The following is a 21,816-nucleotide window of genomic DNA, read 5'->3' on the forward strand; positions in this document are numbered from 1 at the left end:
GCCGCGGGGCGATTTGCTGAATAAGCAGTTACCCTCCGTGCGACAAACCTCTCGCGTTTGAGTCCCCGTAGCCGATCCTCGTGCGATGGAAATCCTTCCTCCAGGTTCCGGAGCACCCCACTATTGCTGGAAATTCCTAACAAGATATCCTTTAGCCGTCCTGACTTGTCATACTCCCACACAGTGAAGCAGCACACGGGGGTAATGCACTCCCCTCGCCGCCATCTTCCCACTCTCAATAAAAATTTTTTGCAAGGAATGTATTCACTACTAAATACGTGTAAATAGGTTTTTAAAAACATACTGTGAATAGTACAGATGTGTGCACTTTTAATATGCATAATAATTACCATAAATACCAATGTCTATAAAAGTATATAGATATTTATTAATATAATGGTAATTTTTATGTGCTAAAGGTTTTGTTTTATTCTGAATACTTGGCACACATTAACTTATGCAATCTTTACAGCAATACTGTAGCTTATCATAGAGGTGTTTTGTCATCAGTACTACTTTCAAAGAAAGTAGGCTTAAGACATTGAGAGATTGAACTTGCACCAGATCTCGTAGCTAAGAACGGGGAGGGGGAGACCCAGGGTTCAAACAGACAGTCTGGCTTTAGAATCTCTATGATAACTCTCAGTACTTCATTGTAACCTGATGATAACTGTTTCATTAATAGATAATGCTGGGCCGGGGTTGAAATTCAGTGGTAGAGCACTTGCCTGGCATATGTGGGACACTGGGTTTGATCCTCAGCACCACATAAAAATAAATAAATAAAATAAAAGTATCATGTCCATCTACAACTAAAAAAAAAAAAAGTTTAAAAACAGATAATGCTATAGACGATGTCATGTTCCGATGAATGTCTTCCGATTGTTTTGCTATATATGTCTGAAAACCTTTGGGTGGAGATCTCATGCAATACACTATTCTACCAAATTCCCAGGGTAGTGTATTTAACATAAATTAATGTAAACCACTACTGTTAAGCTATTTTGAAGTTACAAATCTTCTCAGCAGTTCCAGTTCATTTTCTTACCAGTGTTTTCTTACCTTTTTGAAATTGAAAATGGTTTGATAAAGGGTTAATTTTGAATTTATTGGCATTGGGCTGAATTTTGAGGATATAAAGGCAAATAAGAAACAAATATATTGAACAAATAATTACAGTGTAATATGATTAGGGTCAAAACAGAAGTACTACAAAAGAAACTAATTCTGTCGAGAATTAGAAGAGCTCTTGTAAAATGTAGAATTTCAAGAGTGAGAAATGCCTTCCAAATCTAGGATACAAAAAGGTTCAAAATTAGAAGAGTATGGAGTGTTGATCAAATTGGAGAAAGCTCTTAGATTTGAAGTATAAAGAATATGGAATGAGTGATGGCTGACTGGAGGAAATGGGTCAAACTGTCTAGTGAGGGATCGCATTGGTCTTGCTAAGGGAAGATGAGGCTGACCATTTCTAGAGAGTGCTTTATTGAGGAAAGTGATAGCTTTTGCTGATCCAGCACTGCAAAAATAAAACTGTTCCAAAGAGATCCCCTAAGGCATTAGACTGGGGCTCAGTGGTAGAGCTCCAAAGCCATTCCTCAAGAGAAATAGTCCAGGCATTCTTGTGAGCTCCCAGGAACCATGGAGTTTAGAAGAGAGGGGTGCAGGCAAGCATGCCTTCCCCAAGCCAGTCAAAGTTATTCAAGGGCTGGGGTGGAGCTTATCAGTAGAGTGCTTGCTCTTTGTGTGTATGTCCATCCATCCAGTCCCCTGAACCCAGAAAACACATTCAATAATTAAGTTTTAATCATTAAGCTGTTCTCTATAAATTTCCCAATTTCTAGTCCTTTCATAATTTATCCTAAAAAGAAGAGAAATGTTGGTGTTATTATTTACATTTTGAAATTGGGATGACTCAAGCACGTCTTCAGATTGACTTAATAGGACATGAGTTTGGCACCAGAATTTGGCTTTCTGAATTCTAATTCAGCATGGCCTTCATTGGGATGCCACTCACTTTTAATTTGCTTTATCCCTTGTGCTTACTTCATTAAACTGTGAAGTCCCTTCTTCAGAACATATTGTATCTGGTATTTTTATTTTTTTGTGTTGTTTTTGTTTTTTAGTTGTAGATGGACACAATATTTTTTTTAATGCGGAGCTGAGGATTGAACTCAGTGCCTCAAACATGCTAGGCAAGTACTCTACTACTGAGCTATGACCCCAGGCCCCAATATCTGTTTTTGACTGGCACTGACTTCTTAAAATTTTCTTTTTTTGTAGTTGCAGATGGACATCATGCCTTTATTTGTTTCATTTTTATGTGGTGCTAAGAATCAAACCCAGTGCCTCACATATGCTAGGCAAGTGTCTGCCACTGAGCTACAGCCTCAGCCCTTACCTTCTGCTATACCATCATGAAGATAACCTCATAGTCAACAAGTAATGTGTGTTGGATTTCCATGTTGATGCACTGTAGAAGTGATCTGTAACAATCATTCAACAAGAGGAGCCAAACACTAAAGCATTATAGATTCAGAGATCCCCAAAATATCTGTGCAATCTGGATCATGTGAGAGATCAGAACATGCATCTTCATTAATAAGTAAGAGGTTCTGTGCTCGTTCAGCTTACAGTTCACTCTGGAAAGCAAAGGTAAGAGTTTCATTATGTGCCCAGTTTCATAGACCAAGGGGAGTAGAAGCCTCAGATCATTCCAAAGTCAGGTGGCACCTTCAGGGCACTGTGGTCTGTCATCCAACAAGCTTGTGTAGCTGATTGTGAACTGTAGATGAGAGTTGTATGTTCCAGTTAGTGGAGGCACGATGTAGCTCCTCTGTCAGAAGATAGCATCCAGAAGAGCACTTAACCCACACTCTTAATAGGCTTAAATCAGGTCATGTCATAAAGCTCCTTTGGGGAGAATTTGTGGACTCGACCATGGAAGTTCGCATTTTATCACGGTGTTAGCATTTTTAGTGCAGAGATGTATGTATTATAGCACTCAAATTCAGCTGTTGGTCTCAGACTTAAATGATTAATCTCTCAAGTGCAACAGCCAAGATCATAGCATGTTCTTAAACACTGAGCCTTTCATATTCCTGGGAAAAAGTCAATTCAGAAAATATTGATTCATTAGTAACCTGGCAATTTACCCCAAATTATTTGCTTTCATACTTATTTTGCAATGGTGTTTTATTCATGCTCTTTCTGACTTGCTAGTTAAACTTTTAAGTATAATAAATATAACATCATGGTAATATTATAGAAATACAATAAATTAAAATTATTTTAGAAACAGCAGCAGAATTAAGTTTGTTTTATATGTTTTTCAACACAATTTATTTTAGAAGTTATCATAGTAGTGAAAAGAAGAGCAGACAGGCTTGTGATAACACTGGATCACTCATTTATTAGGTGGGTAACTTTAGGCAAATTTTTAAGCCTCCTGCAACTTATTGGGGATTATACTAAATAGCTATATCTGAAAGTAAAGTAGGTACTTAGCACAGTGACTAACACAGCTTTTGTTTTCTTTCAGTAAATGAAACCATGGAAACAAATGCTATACATAAAAATATGTAATTTTATTTTTAAAAAAGAAATGCGCATTGTAATGTAAGAATAAAGTAAAAAATAGAAAAAGAAATATGTCCTCACTTTTTTTATAGTTGTAGATGGAAACAATACCTTTATTTTATTTATTTTTATGCAGTGCTGAGACAGACCCAGTGCCTCACATGTGCTAGGCAAGTGCTCTACTACTTGAGCCCCATCCCCAGCTCTTGTCTTTTTTGATATAGAGGACTATTGCCTCTCATTCTTTGATTTCTAAAGTACATAATTAATTGCCATTTCTGAACTCGGTTCTCATTTTTTAAAAATTACTTACCTTTAGTTACTTTTTAAAAATGTGTATTGATAGGACGTTTGGAGAAAAAGAACAAGCATTACCAGTCACTTATCACAGTTGAGGATATGACTCCACTCAAAGACAGTGGTTCCCAGAGTTTTCCTCAGCTGCTGAGCCATTTTTCTTGGAATGGAGTTATTGCGGTGGCCAGCTGACTTTAACCAACATCAAGTTGATAGATGTGCAGTAAGTCAGAGGAGCACGGAATGATGAAGTTATTTTTATTTTACGTATCAGCGTTCTGAAAAAAAAAAAAAATCTGGTGTTGCCTTTTTATTAAGAATCTAAGCCTCACAGTAGTATACCAATGTTGTTGTTATTGGATTATATTCTTTAAAGTTATTGACTTCAACATTTGTTCTTAGATTTTAGTAAATGACATTTTAACTACTGTGATTAAACAGTTTCTTCATTTTACAGAACAGAAAGTCATCAGAATTAGAGAAGAGTTATATAAACTCTCAGGAGGCAATAGGAATTTTTACACATTGGAAAAAACAAAACAAACTGACTACCAGCTATCTAGATTGTGTCTTTAACTGTAACTGGGTCTTTATTCATGATCTTTCCTTGCCATTGAAATACTCATGGGTTCTACTAGAAGAGTCAGGGAGAGAGACCCCTGCATAAGCAGGAGCGTTAGGCCCTGTGGCATGCAGCTGCAGTAGTCCAGTGTTTCTACACACAGGCTTATGGATGGCTCTCAAAGCCTTTCCAACACATGACATGGAAAATTCTGTAGCAGAAGAGAAGGGGCACAAGAAGCAAACAATTGCAAGTTTGGGTAAAAGCCCTCTGGGCCTTTTACTTCTCCATAAGAATTGAGAGAAGAATCCAAAAGATATTACACAGGAGAAAATAATAGAAGAAAAAGCTTTGTTTGGGAACATTAGAAATATGCAAATAGGAACTTGACGTAAAAGCAAACAATCCCCAAACACTCAATATGTTCCCAGTACTCATAGACTCCCATGCTGGTGCTAACAAAAAAAAAAAAAAAAAAAAGGAAAAAATCAAAACATACCATATCATTTTGTAGTTTCCATTTGTCATCTCAATGAATTTACAATTTTTTAGCATCAACTGAGGCAGTAGATTTAAAATATTGTTTCAGTATTTCCTTTTTACCTTAGTGAGCTAATATTATAACCCCAGTTACATAGTCTTTATGCAGAAATAGTAGCTATTTCCTTAAGTAAATTCTATATGCATTTGACATAACTAGGAAGTTTTAAAATGTTTTGCAGGCATTTACTATTACTCCTGTTAATACCTAGAAAGAGATCCTGGTAGGACTGAGCCAAGACCTAGGGAAACGTTAAAGCTGCCTTAGCCCTAGCACGGAACTTTCTTTGACCTTTCATTTGTTCATCAATAAAATAAGCATAAAATAACTGTTGTAGATGAAATATTTATACTTAGAATTTGGGGAATGACAATTGTTAGTTGATATTCTCTTACACTGATATTTAAAAACTCATCCAGCATTTAAGTTGAGTAAACATGTGCCATTTGTAGTAAATGTAGTAGGAAAGAATTTTCTCATATGTTTTGATGATTGATCAACAGTCTATAGGTGCTGGAAGGAAGGGATGGCACTGTTGCTTGTTGTGATTGGAAGCCCTCCTGCTTTACAGTCTGCAGTAGTGCCTGTGAAGTGCCCAGATGTCTCCATCATATTTTTAGTGTCAATATAGAAATCATTGAGAATTACAGTAAACTGAAATTTTAAAAAGTGCACATTGCTAGGTGTTTTTATTTATAGTTCATTAGAATATTTATTGCTGGGCTCCAAATTTTATATTAGGGCATCACAAAACATCTTCAGTATCTTGAGTGTGACTTTCTTAGCTTTGTAGCTACAATATTCGAGTACACGTATAGTTTTGAATAAAGGTCATATAACGGGGTGGAAAGCATACTGCAGTGGAGCCGGGGAGATGCCCTGCCCACCTCTTCCAGGCAGATGGTTGACTGGTTGCTCTCCCTGCACGCGCTCTGTGCATGTGCAGTGGGCTCACACTTGTTTTGTCAAGTCAATAGAATCATTCAACGGAGCATTCAGCTTGCTTTCATTCTTTCATTGGCTTTGTGTTATTTCAGAATCCTACACAGTAACTATTTAGCCACTTCCATATTTAGATTATTTCCATCTTTCTTTTTTCTTTACAAAAATGCTATCCCTGGATACACATCTTCAACACTGTGCAGTTATTTCTGCAGAACAGGTTCCTGGAGTTGGAGTGACTGGTGGATAGTTATTATATGTGCTTTGGGTATCATCGGGTAGGCCAGTGGCCTTCCAAACCTCCTTCACCAGCTTATAATCCATTACCAGGGGTTCAGTTTATTTTGTTCTGTCATTAACTTTATATTGCTAGTCTTTATTGTTTACAAGTGTGTTGGGGAAAATATAATATTGTTTTAAATGTATTTGGTTGAGCACTGGTAACCCTGAGCATATTTTTATATGTATTTTGGCCACTTGTATAGAAAATGTGACATTATTCTTAACATACAGCTGTCTAGCCTGGAACCACGTTGAATAGAAATTTATCTTTTTAGCTTTTTCAGGTGCTTGTCCTTTTCTTAAGTTATTTTCTCAAAATTATTATCTCCTATGGTTTTCCATTGTATGGGAAAATGTGTATATGTTTATGTTTATGCACATGCATATTTACTTCTTAAAGTTCCTTCTGTATTTCTGGTTATGGCACTTTATCCATTTCTTTAGTTGTTTGTGAGAGTCTTCTTTCTTCTTCTTTTTTCTTTTATCAGACTTTCCAAAAGCTTATCTATTTTATTGATTCTTTTGAATAATATCTTTGGTTTTATTGACCAAATCCTTTAGGGTGTTTTAGATTTGGTTAATGTTATAATTTCTGATTCTTGTCTTTTGCAGTTACCTCATCCTACTTTATTTAAATTCATATTGTTTCTGGGAGCTAATTATTTCTATTTCTATTTACATTTCCTTTTTAGTCCAGGAGTTATGTAAAGGCTTTTAAAAGTTAATCCTAGGTATATAACTTTTATGGCCAGGTTGCAGAATTCATCTCCCATTGTTACTTCCCTCTACATTCCTGTGCCATCAAAGGATATGGCAACCCTGCCATTTCTGCTTACTAGACCATTGATTGTGTCAGTGGCAAGAAAGCTTCCTTCCAAGAAGGACCAGCCAGCAGCTTGTTGCCCCTTTCAGGGATCAGCAGTGCCAGCCCTTTTCTTGCTGGCCCTGACACCTTCTGCCTTTGTCCTAACCACGTTCTACAGAGGTGCACAGAGGTCTAGTCATAATCCCAGTTCAACAGTGTTCCAGGCTTATACCTGCACTCATTGTCCTTGACTCTAGGACTAAAGTGTCCCTACAACTTCTTTCATATCTGCATAGTCCTCTGAATGTGGTTGGACTCTGAGTTCTTTTAATTGTTTTTCACATATCTGTTCCCTTCTGCTTTCTGTTTTTTAAGAATTCTTCAACATTCTTGGTGGTGCAGTGTCAGAAATTGGATACATCTAAAAACGAATTTCTGGATTAAAGTTGTTAAAACCCTTCCTTGTAAGAAGGTTTTCTCTGGAATACTTGCAACAGTCCTTTCTAGAAGTAGGAATGAGTCAGATACCCTGTCATTCTTCTCTAGTTCTTGATCCACTTGATTTCCTCAACTGGGGAACACAAAGTACTTCCCCAAATCACTTAAAACCTGACCTAAGCAAACAGGCATCTGAATCCAAAAAGCTGTGTTCCCATTGAGTCTTACAAGTACAGCCAGTGAGGATGAAGACAAACTCTGATTGGTGCTGCTAAAGACCCACCCTCAGTAGTAACCTGCATGGCCTCTGGCCACCTCTGCAGCTGCTCTTCTGGTCTCTGTAGTTCAAATGAAGCAGTCACCCAAGGCTTCTTTTCTGAAAAATCTTACTTTCCGAGGGTGACACAACACTTACACTGACTTTCTGAGTCCTTCTTGCCTGTTGGTTGGGAAAGTTCATTGCCCACCTGCTGAATTAGGCGAGGTGAGCAGACTGCTAGCAGCCCAAGTGCCCTAAAATGCAACTCGTGAAGGAAATGCCATTTCTCATTGAAATTCAGTGACCTAGGTTCCTCCAGTCTTGTGGTTTGCCCTCTGTAGGTCATTGCTTCATCCAGTAGTGTAAGACGAAGAATGAGGGCTCTATGGGAGGCACGATGGCTGTGGAAACAGGATATGGGCCCCACATGGGCTCACCCTGCGTCAGCTCTCAGTCAGGCAATGGCCACACTTATCTGCAAGGAGCTAGAATGCAGTCTGCAAACTTGAGAGGAAGTGAATATACAATTTTTGCCCCACCTGTTCTGTACCTGCTCCCAGGTAACCTGCCCTTCAATGAAGGGAACAGAAGGGTGCACCTTCTATGGGGGCTCATTATATTGCCTGAGAAAGGTCAGGAACCATCTTATCCACTTGGGACCCACCACTGCGGCTTGAATGTGTCCCCCAGAGGTTGAGTGTTGGAAACTTACCCTTCGAGGCAGTGTTGAAAGGTGGGGTCTTTGCAAGTGATACAGTCATAAGGCTGTGCCCTCACAAGTGGCTTGATGCCTTTACTAGGGGGGTGGCAGTTACTCTGCAAATGGTCCTGGATCAGAGGAGGAGTCAGACCCTGCCACCCCCTCATTCTCCTGCCCTTCTGCTTTCCCCCAGGTGATGGGCACAAAGGTGTTGATCAGAGAAGGCCTCAAAGAAGGGGATGATATACAACTAAAGCTTTCTGCATGGAAAAAGAATGGCCATCACAGCAGGAGCAGAGACAAAGGCAGCAGCAGACAAAGGCAGCATATCCCCAGGAGGCCAATCCCAAGTCCTTGCAGCTAGGAAGGGGCTGGTTAGTCTGAGGCATGAGCTGGAAACCACATGGAGGTCAGGTTCTGAATGCTGTGGGTGGCATGCCAAGTACTCTGGATCTATCTATAGATTCACAGATCCACGTAGCCGTGTGTATGACAGGGTGCCTTCAGAAGGAGTTTCAGCAGAGAGTGGTTATACTTGTGCCTTAGAGCCTTTCTCTGTTGCTTCTGGGATGCAAAACAGTGAACCCATTTCTTACCCAGTGGTAACATGAAGAGGTCACTGAAGCACAGGATTAATTGCAGAGATGAAGTAGGAGCACCCATCTTGTTCAGAGTAAAAGAGGCAAGGACCTCAAAGTGAGCATCGACAGTAAGAATGGAAAGGAGGAAAGGGCACTAGAGACAGTCTGTGGAGGAGGGTCTCATGGAACTGCCAGCGAATCAGAGGTAATGCAAGAGCTGAGTGAAAATTTCACAAGTTTTCAATTCAGAGATTGGGTAACTGCTGAAACTAGGAAGTACCAACGGAAGAGAAGCAGGTTTAAGGGCAAGCTCATAAGTACAACCCTGGATATGACTTTGAAATATCTATGTGGAGATATCCAGGAACTGACTGGAAGAATAGTTGTAGTACTTAGAAGAGAGGCTGGGGATAGACTCAGCTCTGATAATGCCTTGGATCCTGTTCAGACCATCCACACACACCCAAGAACAGGACTCCAGGAATCAAAAGGTGGGCAACAGAGAGAGCAGTCAGAAAAGGTCAATGGAGTTTCTGAATTGGAGCATTTTTTAAAAGATACAGTTGGTTAGCTTCTTTTTAAAATGGAGAGACTTTAACAGGATAAAACTAAGCAAAGCATTAGACTTGGCTACTGCAGAGTTTTTAGAGACCATTGCAAACCCATGGGGGCAAAAGATGGTTGGGGGGTGGAGGCAGTAGCTTTGTTGAAAGAAGAATGAATATAGTATAGGACTTGCAATACTTGAAGGTGTTTCATTCTGAGGATAGGAAGAGGGAAGCAGAAAGGACCTGGAGGATTTGGAAAGGAACAAGTTTAAAGTACAAATGGGTGACTAGACTTCAAACAAGGCCAGAGAGATCTAATGAACATAAATGCTTGAAGGTGAATAGGAGCGAGGCTGAGGAAATACAGGGGAATCAGGGAAGCTAGTTTCAGATGATTGGTATTTGAAGCAGAGAAGCTATAGCAGGTCATAGGCAGTGAGAGAGAGAGAGAGAGACAGACATCTGCTGTGGATGCTGACTAATGAATGATGTGCCGCCTGGGATGGCCATGTCAATTTCTGTCTCACTGGGTTTTGGTAGAACCTATACTGTTCATACACTAATTTTTTAGTAACCTCTACAGTGGAGACAGGGGGAAAAAGAAAAAAGGACAGGGGTGGGTCAGACATATTGGTAACCGCTTGGCCAAACTGCAAAGGCATGAGGGGAGTCAGGGTGTTATAGGCATGGAGTTGAAATGGTTGTCTTGGGTCTGGGGTATCAGTCATTCTTGTGTTGAGGTGAGTGAATACTACAGACTGGCTAACTTACAAAGAATCAAGATTTATTTAGGGCTGGGGTTGTGACTCAGTGGTAGAGCAACTGCATGTGTGAGGCACTGGGTTCCATCCTCAGCACCACACGAGAGAGAGAGAGAGAGAGAGAGATCATGTCCATCTACAACTACAAAAAAATTTGAAAAGATTTGTTTAGCTTATGGCTCTGGAAGCTGAGAGGTACGGAATAGAGGGGCTGTGTCTGGTGAAGGCCTTCTTGCTGGTGGGGTCACTCTGTAGAGTTCTAAGGCAGCATAGAACATCACATACAAGAGACACCTCACCTGACTTTTAAACAGACCCACTTATAAAGTGACCACTTACCTGTTCATCCAAAAATCATGTATAGGTCCGTGTAGTCATGAGGGCAGCCCTTGTGACCTAATCACCTCTTCAAGGGACCCCCTAGTCCGCGCTCTTGGAACCTCACAATGAAGATTAAAGTTTAGCATGAGTTTTTTGGGGGGTACACAGGCTATTGCATCCAGGTTCAGTGGTGCAGGGTGCAAATCCTGGAAGGAATCTGGGAAATCCAGACAACTAGAAGTTGTATACATGATGTGCTTTGGAACAGGTGCTACTGTAAAGTCCAAGGTAGATGGTGGACCCCAAGAACAGATCTTACCACTCACCATTGCACTCCATGGGGCCAGGTTCTATGGTACATCTAATGGGAGTCAGTCTATATCCGTGCAATGGAATTGCCACCTTTTAGATAGTTTAGAAATTTTCAGAATAAATTAAATTATGTATGAATGACCATTAGTTCTGCTTCTTTTCAAATCTTAATCATAAGGCAGTTAGAAAGAAAAAGAAGTGCATTTCTTTCAGAGTCCCTTGATAATCAATGAGAAATTTAGCCTAATGATTCAATTTGAATAAACATTCTCTTCAAGTGAATTCATTTAGATTCTTTGTGGACATTGATTATTGATGAAATTTTCAAATGTGTGGTTTTAAGATTATTACCTGTGTTATTTCAATATAATTCAAAAGATTTTTTTATTTATACACACATACACACTTGGGAATCTCAATGGACAATGGGATTCCGAATGACATAAAATATTTAACCACAGCACCAGAGCCATTTGCAGTTTTAAAAAATAAAACAATATTCCAATGAATTGTCCATGTATAGCAACAAATCAGTAAGAAAGGACAAACCCGCATAGTGAAGTAGATAAATCAGATTTAGGCAGGCTAGTTTATTGAATTTAAATTGTGCCCAGTTGGCCCAAGAGCTATATATAAGCAATCCATCTTACGTTGTTAATGGAGGTTCTTGAAATCCACCTGATGTTTGCATTATTAAATTTCAGCCTAATGAGCTCTGCTAATACATATTGAAGATGGTTGTAAGGAGTAGAATGTGAATCTGAGCGGGATAATTTGAAAGAAACATAAGCCGAGCATTTTACATGACTCAAGGGGTATATCTACAATTACACATATAACCAAAATTGAATTTAAATGGAATTTCTATTATCCTTGTCCTTCTACTAGGGAGAATGAAGTGTAAATGAAGTAAAAGTCTTTAGAGTTACTGGTGGTTTGTTTTTATTATCTAATTTAATAGATTCTTGCAATGATACAAAGTGGCATAAAAGTTTTAATATTTCATGACTTTAAATGCAGTCTAAATGTGCATAAAAGCCTGTAAAGGGAAGCAGATGTCCTTGTAATTGGATATAGCACTTAATAGCACCATCATATCAGTTTTATCCTTTAAGAAAAGTGTTAATATTGACAGTAAAGAAAAATCAGACTGAAGAAAAATAGTTTTATACGAGGCATATATTTTCTTTAAATTCCTCCTATAAGTCAGGTTTTAGACTTTTAAAGGATGTGTTGATTTTGAAGAGCAAAACATATGCAGAACAAACTTAAGAACAAGCATGCTTATTTTTTAAATCACAGTTTACATTGCCATTATCAGTATGATAAAGACTCATCCAAACTTTAATGCTGGCATGGTTTGACTCTTTTTTTTTTTTTTTTGACGAGGCAATACTTTTTTAACTTAATATTTCATCAAGTATAATGCTATTAGAGACTTATTTTCACTTAGTTCACTCATCAGGCAGTGAGACAGCAATAAAGGAGAATTGCTCCTTTGAGACATTAATGCTTTGGAATAAATGATGTGCTAGAACAGAAATTTAATTAATTTACAGAGTATATTGATAGTCCCTTGTTACTGTGCTGTATATTTTTAATCTTCTTTAACATCTGTAGTAAAGTGTTTGAAAACCCTGCAGTCGAGCAACTAGTAGATGATTAAGTAATAAGGGAAGAGGCTTCTAGAGGGAGAGAATCTTCCTACCAAATACTGTCATACAAGACTAAAGAACCTCAGCCTGATGTGCAATGAGGAAGAATATGCTGGCTGATTTGATACCACTCCACAGACAGTGCAAGCTGCTTATATTTAAAATGCAAATGGTGGTTTACGACTTCCTCCAAAGTTGACAGCAGATGTCTGGCACAAGTCAGGTGACTCATGGTGACCAGCAGTCTTCCTATTCCTAGGCCTTTGCCTAGCCTGTGCTTATACTCACTTTATTTTTTGTACAGAGATTATCTTGAACTAAGCTTCGAAGATTCTAAATAAGTATTTTGGATATTTATTCTGCATAAAAAAATGTACAGATGTATTTTAGATATTTAGCTGCCATGTGTCTTCTGACCACCTCACAGAAATAATTAACAAATTCCTATTTCCTTTTCTCAGTATTTTCGTGCATAATTAATAATTAAATAAAAAATGTATGATAAATAATATACACAAAATAAATACAGAAATTTCTTTGTTTTTGGTACAGCAAAAGCTGATGAAGCATTGAAAGCCAAAGAAAGAAACGAGGAAGAAGCAAAGAGAAGAAAGGAGGGAGGTAAAGGCCCATTTCATTGCTTTCCCTGAGGGGTCCCTGTATGGCATGGTTCTGGCCCTGCAGAGCCTGTGCCTGTGCCCTGCATGGGCCTTACCTGTAAGTACCTTCTCCGCCTTGGACGCTGCTCTTTGCTGGCATAAGACTGCCTTTATGCATCCAATGATAGAACTTAGAGGATATAAAATTAACACAGTAGAGCCGATATTGTTTTCTTTCCTTCTGACTTTTATCTTTATAATCAACACATTATCCAAATCAGTCATGGAAATAATTGAATTTACCCACATCTTCAGGAATATTTAGCAGTGAAGAAAAGCCCTTATCAATACAACTCTTTAAAACGCTTTTAAGAGTGAGTTATGAAATCTGAAATGGGAGAAATTAGCCATGGTTCAAATTAAGAAATGTTCTCTCCTCTCAATAACATGTGGGCCATCTCTCCACGTGTTATGCAAATAAGCCTAATCAACTCTGTCTCTACTTTAGTTTGCTGTATGTGATTGTTGTAGATGCAGCACAGAGGCTCTACACACACTGTTACAACATTACAGGGTGAGCCCCAGGCAGCTCCTCCTCAGTAAGTTAGGGCAGTGATGTGCTTGGACCGCCATCATGCTACTTTTGCAGAAAAACTATTTCCCTGAGCTTTTGGGAAGCTAAAGGCTGGAGTTGATGTATGAAAAAATGCTGGCTTTGAGTGCTGTTATCTAAGTCTAAAAGTTGGAATTTTTACCTTAATAATACATGTGTTTTACCAAAACAACCAGGAAAGAAATGTGCATGCTCAGCTTCTGGTTAGACACTTGAGAATCCAGGAGCACCTGAAGTGTTGGCCTGTGAAGGCTTAGAATTCCATTCATCTTGAGTCCCCAAAGCCACTCCATACAGAACCATGAAGGCTAAGTGACAGGACTCTACAGGTAGATGCCTTCCAACTATGCAATGGACTTAGGCCTGTAGACAGTAAACGCGTATGGTGATCTAACCTTATTTGACCCCCATAAATCCCAGCTTATTCTCTTATCCAGGATCAACTAATTTGATGTCATACTGAAAAAAGAAACCAATTCCAAAGGCAAAAGTCCTCAATAGATTTCTCTTCTTTTGACTTCTTAAAACATATGTATTGGCATTGTTACTAAGAAATCTATTCTGTTTCAGCTACACTTACGGTGTGCCTGCAGGACAAGTGGCTATGATCCTAGATGCAGAGTAATCTAAGCAGATTTAAGTACTTTTGCATTATGGTTGTTCTGATCCATGTGTTTAATGAATAACATAATGGCCCTTGTAAAACACCAGGGTACTGCAGATCACAAGAGTAGTACTACTATCAACCAACAGTGAAAGTATGTTGCAAGTTTAATGGGCAAGGTCCTGCTTTAGAGAAGGGACATGATAATATTGACTTAAACCTTCAAAAAGATCATCTAGAATCCACTGCAAGCTCAAGGTTAACCCAGCAATGGCTCAGATGGTGTAAACTTAAAAATGAGGGTGTTATTTATTACCCAAAATTATGACTTTTGGCTGGGCATGGTGGCACACACCTATAATAATCCTAGCAGCTTTGGGAGGCTGAGGCAGGAGGATCACACATTCAAAGCCAGCCTCAGCAATTTAGTGAGGCCCTAAACAACTTAGCAAAACCCTGTCTCAAAATTTTAAAAGAAGCAGGCTGAGGATGTGGCTCAGTGGTTAAGTGCTCCTGGATTCAATCCCCGGGACCCAAAAAAGAAAAAAGATGTTGCAGTATTACTAATCTCATCCCATTAGTGCATATCTTACGTAGAATCATCTTGATGCTGTTTTTATAAAAAGAAGGGCACTGATAGTAGCCACAGATTTCAAAAATTCTAGGTGATTTATTATTATGAAAATGTATAATGTCCTAGTAAAAGACGTTTTCTAAAATACTTTAGAATCCTACATTTATATGTTGACAATTGACATTTTAATAGTTTTTTCATTAAATTAGTTCAAAGTATTTTTAAGAAGATACTTTGTTAAGAATTTAAGTAACTACATATACTTGAACATTACCTTGTGATTCTTTTAAAAGTACTCTTTAATTTAGCTTTTTTAACCAAGTCAAATCATCTTTGTACTTAGTATGTAATATACATTCAGTACCTGAGAACTTAATTTAGTACCTGAGAATAGTCGAAGAAGTATATCCCTATATTCATAGCTGTTTTAATTAGTATCTAAGTCTGTTGTCCTAACTAGAGTATAAATTCCAGGATTATAGAAGACCTAGTGCCCACAATGTTTAACATGGAATAGAAACTCAAGTTTCTTGAATTGTTACAGGAATGAATGAATAAATGAAGAGCCAATTTCTCTTTATTCTTTTAAATCCATGCTTAAGTGGCACACCTTGAGCTTAGAGTGGATTTTAGGTGATCTGCTTGAAAGTATGAGCCAGTGACATCATGTTCCTTCTCTAAGGCAAGACCTTGCCTACTAAGTGGTGGTTCAGGGGATTGACAGCCATGCAGATGAAACCAGAAGGGTCAAAGTACTCCAATATTTGCTAATGGGGATTTATTTTTACCTGAACTCGCTGACTTTTCTCTGCAACACCACCTGCCAAAAGAAAAAATGAAAATTAGTACTGCAAATGTTGGGGGAAAATTCTACTGCTTAAATAACCTACACGGCACTAATTTCAAAAGATGAAAGGTATGTTTTTCATTCTTGAGGTTTCCTTTGCTTATTATTTTTAAGAAAAAGTAAATCATTTGATAGAGTATTTGTTGTTGCTGTTTGCTTCTAAAAAGATTTTAATGGATTATCTGAATACTTGAATGTTATCAAATTAGCATTTTCCTGAAAGTGATTAATGTATGAGCTACATTTATTTTATTTCATATAATTAGCGTAGCTGCAAATTGAAACTTGAGATATATCAGTATGTGTATGTACTTCTGTATTTAGAAGAATAATAATCCTTTATTTCCAATTTAAAAACCACTAGTAATTTGCTCTGTCACATCATTTATACAATTTATCTCTTGATTTCTCAGCATGCTGATATGCAGCACAGGGTTGAAAGCATTGTTCAAATGTAGACAAATGCTGTCTATCTGGCTCCTTTTATCCAGGCCCTGTTATCTCAAAAACACTATTGTTTTAGCACAGCAAAATATAAATTCATTCTTTTATGCAGTTCTTTCCTTTGAGTATTCTTAAGTCAATATCATAATTATGTTTGCAAGTATTGTGTCCAGGATGGGAGTCAGGTACTCACCAACTGCAGGCACCTGATTCTCCTTCCACCCTGTGAGTGTCAGGCCCAGTTAGAGTGCTCCTTGTGGTCCTGGGGAGCTCAACTGACTTCCACTGATTGAAGACCACTTGAGGTTTGGTGAAGAGCCAGCCCTCTTTCTTGAACCAGTTGCTCTGATTACTTTAGTTGAGTTACATAAATGATACCTTTTAGTAAAGAGTAAACTAAGTATTTAAAGTTGAGGTTTATACTTTTCATTTTTAAATGGAAATGCTTTTCTTTTTAATTCTAGATTAGAGTTTAGGAAAAGTAAATAATATTAGAGTTCTGTTTTCTTTCTTATTCTTTGATCTAATATTTGAGTTTGGCTTTCTCGTTTTCTTTGTGTATGTTTGAAAATATTCTAACTACATTTTTTAAATAAATAATTAAAATTGTCTCAACATCTATCCTCTTGATTTCTTTCTCCATTACGGAATGCTTTAGCATAACTGCTTAGGTTTTCTTGATGCTATTTTTATATAATTTAGTATGCTTTTAAGGGTGCTAAGTTTGTTTTAAATCTGTGTATAACATAATAGTCTTTCCTTGCATTTAACTTCTTTCTAATATGAATTTCTTATTTGTGGTATAAATACAGTAGCTTTTGAATTCTTTTCCCCCTTGTGTTTATTCAAATAGCTCCATCCATCTGTTAATTTTTTTATTTCAAATATTTTTGTTTCCAAAAGCGCTAGGCAGCCCATTCTAAATTATTCATGAAAATGGTGGACAGTGGAAATGTGAACATAACAAGAGGCAGTCCAAATTAAGGCTTAGAGAATACCCAAGTCTCATTTGTTTAAGTTGAAATTCATCAACTCTTTGCCACAACTGATTGACAAGAAGTAAAACAGATCAGTCTTAATTTCTTCCTCTCTCCCTTCTTCCCTCCCTCCTTTCTTTCATTCCTTTCTTCTTTCCTTCCTTTTCTTCCTCCTTCTCTCCTCCCTCCCTCCCTCTTCTTTTCCTCTTTTCTTCCTTGCTTCACCAGATCTAAGCATCTGATTTCTCAGGGCCCATTCCCTAAGACCTTGCCCATCCCCTCTTGGTGCCTTTTGGTTCATGCCACTCACAGAGTGTGAACTTTTCCCTAACACCAAACACCCAGAGAACAAGATGAATGCTTGGAATTCTTATGCATCCTGGGTTTCTTCTGGGGTTCTTTATACAAAGGTCAGAGTGAAGTTAAGAGGGAGAAGTTACAGGCACATGGGGTCATTCAGGAGTCACTGTTTATTCCACAGGCATGCTGGTATATGGTCAGAGATTAAAGATAGCCTTCTCTAGCTCTTGTCCTGAACTGGCTACCCCTTGTCATGCAGCATTGCTTTCTTAGATATTAAGTACCAGCAGAATGTCCCCACCTCCAACTTTGACTTTATTAGGTGATTCCATTGCAAGATTTAAATAAAATATGTCTTCAGAAAATTAGTGTTTCCAGGGCTGGGGTTGTGGCTCAGTGGCAGAGCACTTGCCTCACATATGTGAGGTACTGGGTTTGATCCTCAGTATCACATAAAAATAAATAAAGATATTGTGTCCATTTACAACTAAAAATATATTTTAAAAAAGAAAAAAATCAGTATTTCCTATGTATCAGGTATAATAATTCCACATCTTTCATAATGTAGTATTTTTTAATGTCTGCAGTCTTCTAGTATATCAGCTCTTATGTGAGAGTACTATCTTCTTAGAAGAAAATTAATCAAGCAAATTAATTTTCTTAGCTTGTTTGCATCCCTTTATGACATATTTTCCCTCCAGTTCTTTTAGTCAAAAACCACTCAAGAACACTCAGGCATTTATCCCACCATCTGCCTTATTTCCCTCTGCAGTTGTTTGTCCTACATGGTCCCTTTGGTTCCATGTCTATGAGAGCTGATTGCTAAATATTTTAACTTCCACCTTGTATATCCTCCTATCTGTGTCATATTATGGAGCAGCACCTATTTGTCCTCAGTTCTGATGCTTCAATGAAATATGTGCTTATTTATTTATTTATTTATTTATTTATTTATTTATTTATTTATTTATGTTTACTAGTTTTAGTTGATTTTTGTTTTAGTTTGTTTTAGTTTTTTAACAAAAATGATTCAGTACTGATGTTCAGCTATACTCTTATGGATCTGGAAGCCAGTTTAGATCCCATTTTGCTTATTTTCAGTTAAGATGTTCTTGTACATGAAATGCAGACATACTGGCATTTATTTAACCATTGTTGGGCCTCTAGTGGCCAACTACATTTATTCCTTAAATTTAAATATTTTCTGTTCTCTACGAACAAATTTAAGACCAACTCGAAGCTGCAGGCTTTCCATTCAACCCGATATTTCCAACATAAATTAAAGATGTGGAAGCTGACATACACTTCAATGCACACACCATGTGCCCCCAGGGAAGCAGGGCAGCCCAATGAACCCTGGTGCTCAGTGCAGGCAGCCCCCGCTCTCTCCAGCTGCAGCCAGGGGCTCCCAGGCCCGCGATCTTGGCTTGGTGGACAGAAAATGCACATGGAAGCAGATGAGTGATAACAACCCATTTACCTTATGATACAGTTGTGATAACAGCAAAATAAGGCTGTCTCATGTGCTCTGTAAGGTATTGGTTATTGCCCTGTTTTTGATCGTCTTTTTCATTTTAGCACAGTTTTTGTATACCTTACATAGTACATATCTTTGCTGACCTGAAAGACATGACTCATTCTTGCTCTATGGAACCTGTACTTAACTTAGGCAGGCATGACTAAGGAACTGGAGGTGGTAGCAGACAGTACAGGACAATACATAGTTGTGAATTAAATGTTTGGAGATTACTAAATTAGATCTAAGTTTACAAGATAACAAGATAGATATCTTTTTTTTTTAAATTAGATGAATTGAATTCATTGAAATTCTAAGTTCTTTATCCTCTTTTTCTTTCCAACATTAGGATGAAATTCATTTCACTGACCAAGTTTTCTGTGTTCTTATGGCAGCAGTTAAGTACTAGCAAAGAAGCAGCTCTGTTTGATCATACTATTCCTCTGAGAAAAAATTACTTTCTACGAATACACTTTATAATTTTTCAAGTTAGTTCTAAGTAACTCAAATTTTAAAACCTGTACAATTTTACCTTTAAAATTTGTGGGGTTTTTTTTCTCAGTTAAGCAGCATTATCTTGATTCTATAATCCTGACATAAGAACACTCATTAGTGAGTACTCTCCTGCTTTTTGATTCAGATGCAGTTATTTTTAAAGAAGACTGGCATAGTGACTAAGAATATTTTTCAAGAACCAGATTTTCTAAATTTGTTTGTCACTAGCTATGTACTCTTAAACTGTGCCTCAATTTCTTTATTTGTGTGATGAAGCTATGGAAATTATCAACTCACCAGAGTTAATATATGTAAATCACTTAAAATAGTTCCTAGCAGGTAATACCTATTATAAAGTACTCTGCCATACTTTTTTCCTTCATAAAATTCTACTTATTTTTACCTTCATAGCATCCCTAATATTTTAGTATAAAAATATAAGATACTCTTATATTCTTTCTTTATATGTGTGTGTGTGTGTGTGTATTTTAGTTGTAGATGGAGGCAATACCTTTATTTTGTTTATTTACTGTTATGTGGTGCTGAGGATTCAACCCAGTACCTCACATGTGCTAGGCAAGTGCTGTACTACAGAACTACAACCCAAGCCCCTTGTATTCTTTAACACTTAAAAATGAATATTCATTTAATTTCTTTTGTCTGTCTATATGCTCTGGCCAGGGTTTCAAGAACTATGTTAAACAGAAGTGGTGAAAGAGGGCATCCCTATCTTGTTCCAGTTTTTAGAGGGAATGCCTTTAATTTTTCTCCATTTAGAATGATATTGGCCTGAGGCTTAGCGTAGATAGCCTTTACGATGTTTAGATATGTTCCTGTTATCCCTAGTTTTTCTAGTGTTTTGAACATAAAAGGGTGCTGTATTTTGTTAAATGCTTTTTCTGCATCTGTTGAGATGATCATATGATTCTTATCTTTGAGTCTATTAATGTGATGAATTACATTTATTAATTTCCATATGTTGAACCAACCTTGCATCCCTGGGATGACTCCCACTTGATCGTGGTGCACAATCTTTTCGATATGTTTCTGTATTCGATTTGCCAGAATTTTATTGAGGATTTTTGCATCTATGTTCATTAGAAATATTGGTCTAAAGTTTTCTTTCTTTGATGTGTCTTTGCATGATTTTGGGATCTGGGTGATATTGGCCTCATAGAATGAGTTTGAAAGTGCTCCCTCTTTTTCTATTTCCTGAGGAAAAGAAGAACTTAAATTAGCACTACTTGTTACGATATGATTTTGTACCTAGAAGAGCCAAAAAGCTCCACCAGAAAACTTCTAGAACTAGTAAATGAATTCAGCAAAGTAGCAGGATATAAAATCAACACCCATAAATCAAAAGCATTTCTGTATATCAGTGACAAATCCTCTGAGAAGGAAATGAGGAAAACTACCCCATTTACAATAGCCTCAAAAAAAAAAAAAAAAAACTTGGGAATCAACTTGATGAAAGATCTATACAATGAAAACTACAGGACCCTAAAGAAAGGAAATCAAAGAAGACCTTATAAGATTGAAAAGATCTACCTTGCTCTTGAATAGGCAGAATTAATATTTTCAAAATGACCATATTACCAAAAGCACTCTACAGATTTAATGCAATTCTGATCAAAATCCCGATAGCATTTGCCGCAGTCTGGCTGGGCACAATTCAGGAGCCACTTGTCAAAAGAAACGAACTTTATTTTTAGAACACACACACCACACCACACAGCTCTTCAGGAAAAACCCTCAGAGCCCAACTGCCACCACCGGCTTCCCACAAGCCTCTCAACCTCCCCTACTCCTCCTGCTCTTGAGGCTGATTGGCTGGGTCGTGTGGGCAGAGCCAAAAAAAGTCCCCCAGTGAGCAGCTCCGTGGTCTGAAAGGGCTGGGAAACAGCCCAATGAGCATCACCGCAGAGGAGCCAATCAGTTGGCAGCTAGAAGTTTGCTGGGGCCGCTGTGAGCCAATCATCAGCTGGCAGCTGGAAGTTTGCTGGGGCCCCTTCAGCTGTGGCTCTCAACATCTCCCCCAGCAGCATTCCTCATGAAATTCATCTGGAAAAATAAGAGACTCAGAATAGCTAATTTTATTAGATCATAATGGAATGAAATTTGAAATCAATGATAAAATAAAAAATAAAAATTACTCCAACTACAATCCCTTAGCAGGAAGAGTAAAACAGGTGGCATCACTATACCAGACCTTGAACTATACTATAGAGAAATAGTAACAAAAACAGCATTGTATTGGTACCAAA

The 21,816-nt window shown here is 37.8% G+C and overlaps 1 protein-coding gene across 5 annotated transcripts in view; it reads left to right on the top strand.

Moving 5' to 3' along the window:
- Positions 1 to 21,816, top strand: part of Rsrc1 (arginine and serine rich coiled-coil 1) — a 365,450-nt gene that overhangs the window by 285,567 nt on the left and 58,067 nt on the right. For all 5 annotated transcript variants that reach the window (XM_048794678.1, XM_015486940.2, XM_015486941.2 and 2 more), the window contains one exon: positions 13,136 to 13,204. In XM_048794678.1, the coding sequence (XP_048650635.1) occupies positions 13,136 to 13,204 (69 nt within the window). The remainder of the gene's footprint in view (positions 1 to 13,135; positions 13,205 to 21,816) is intronic.

Source organism: Marmota marmota, unplaced genomic scaffold, assembly GCF_001458135.2.
Source record: "Marmota marmota marmota unplaced genomic scaffold, marMar, whole genome shotgun sequence".
NCBI classification, from domain to species: Eukaryota; Metazoa; Chordata; class Mammalia; order Rodentia; family Sciuridae; genus Marmota; species Marmota marmota.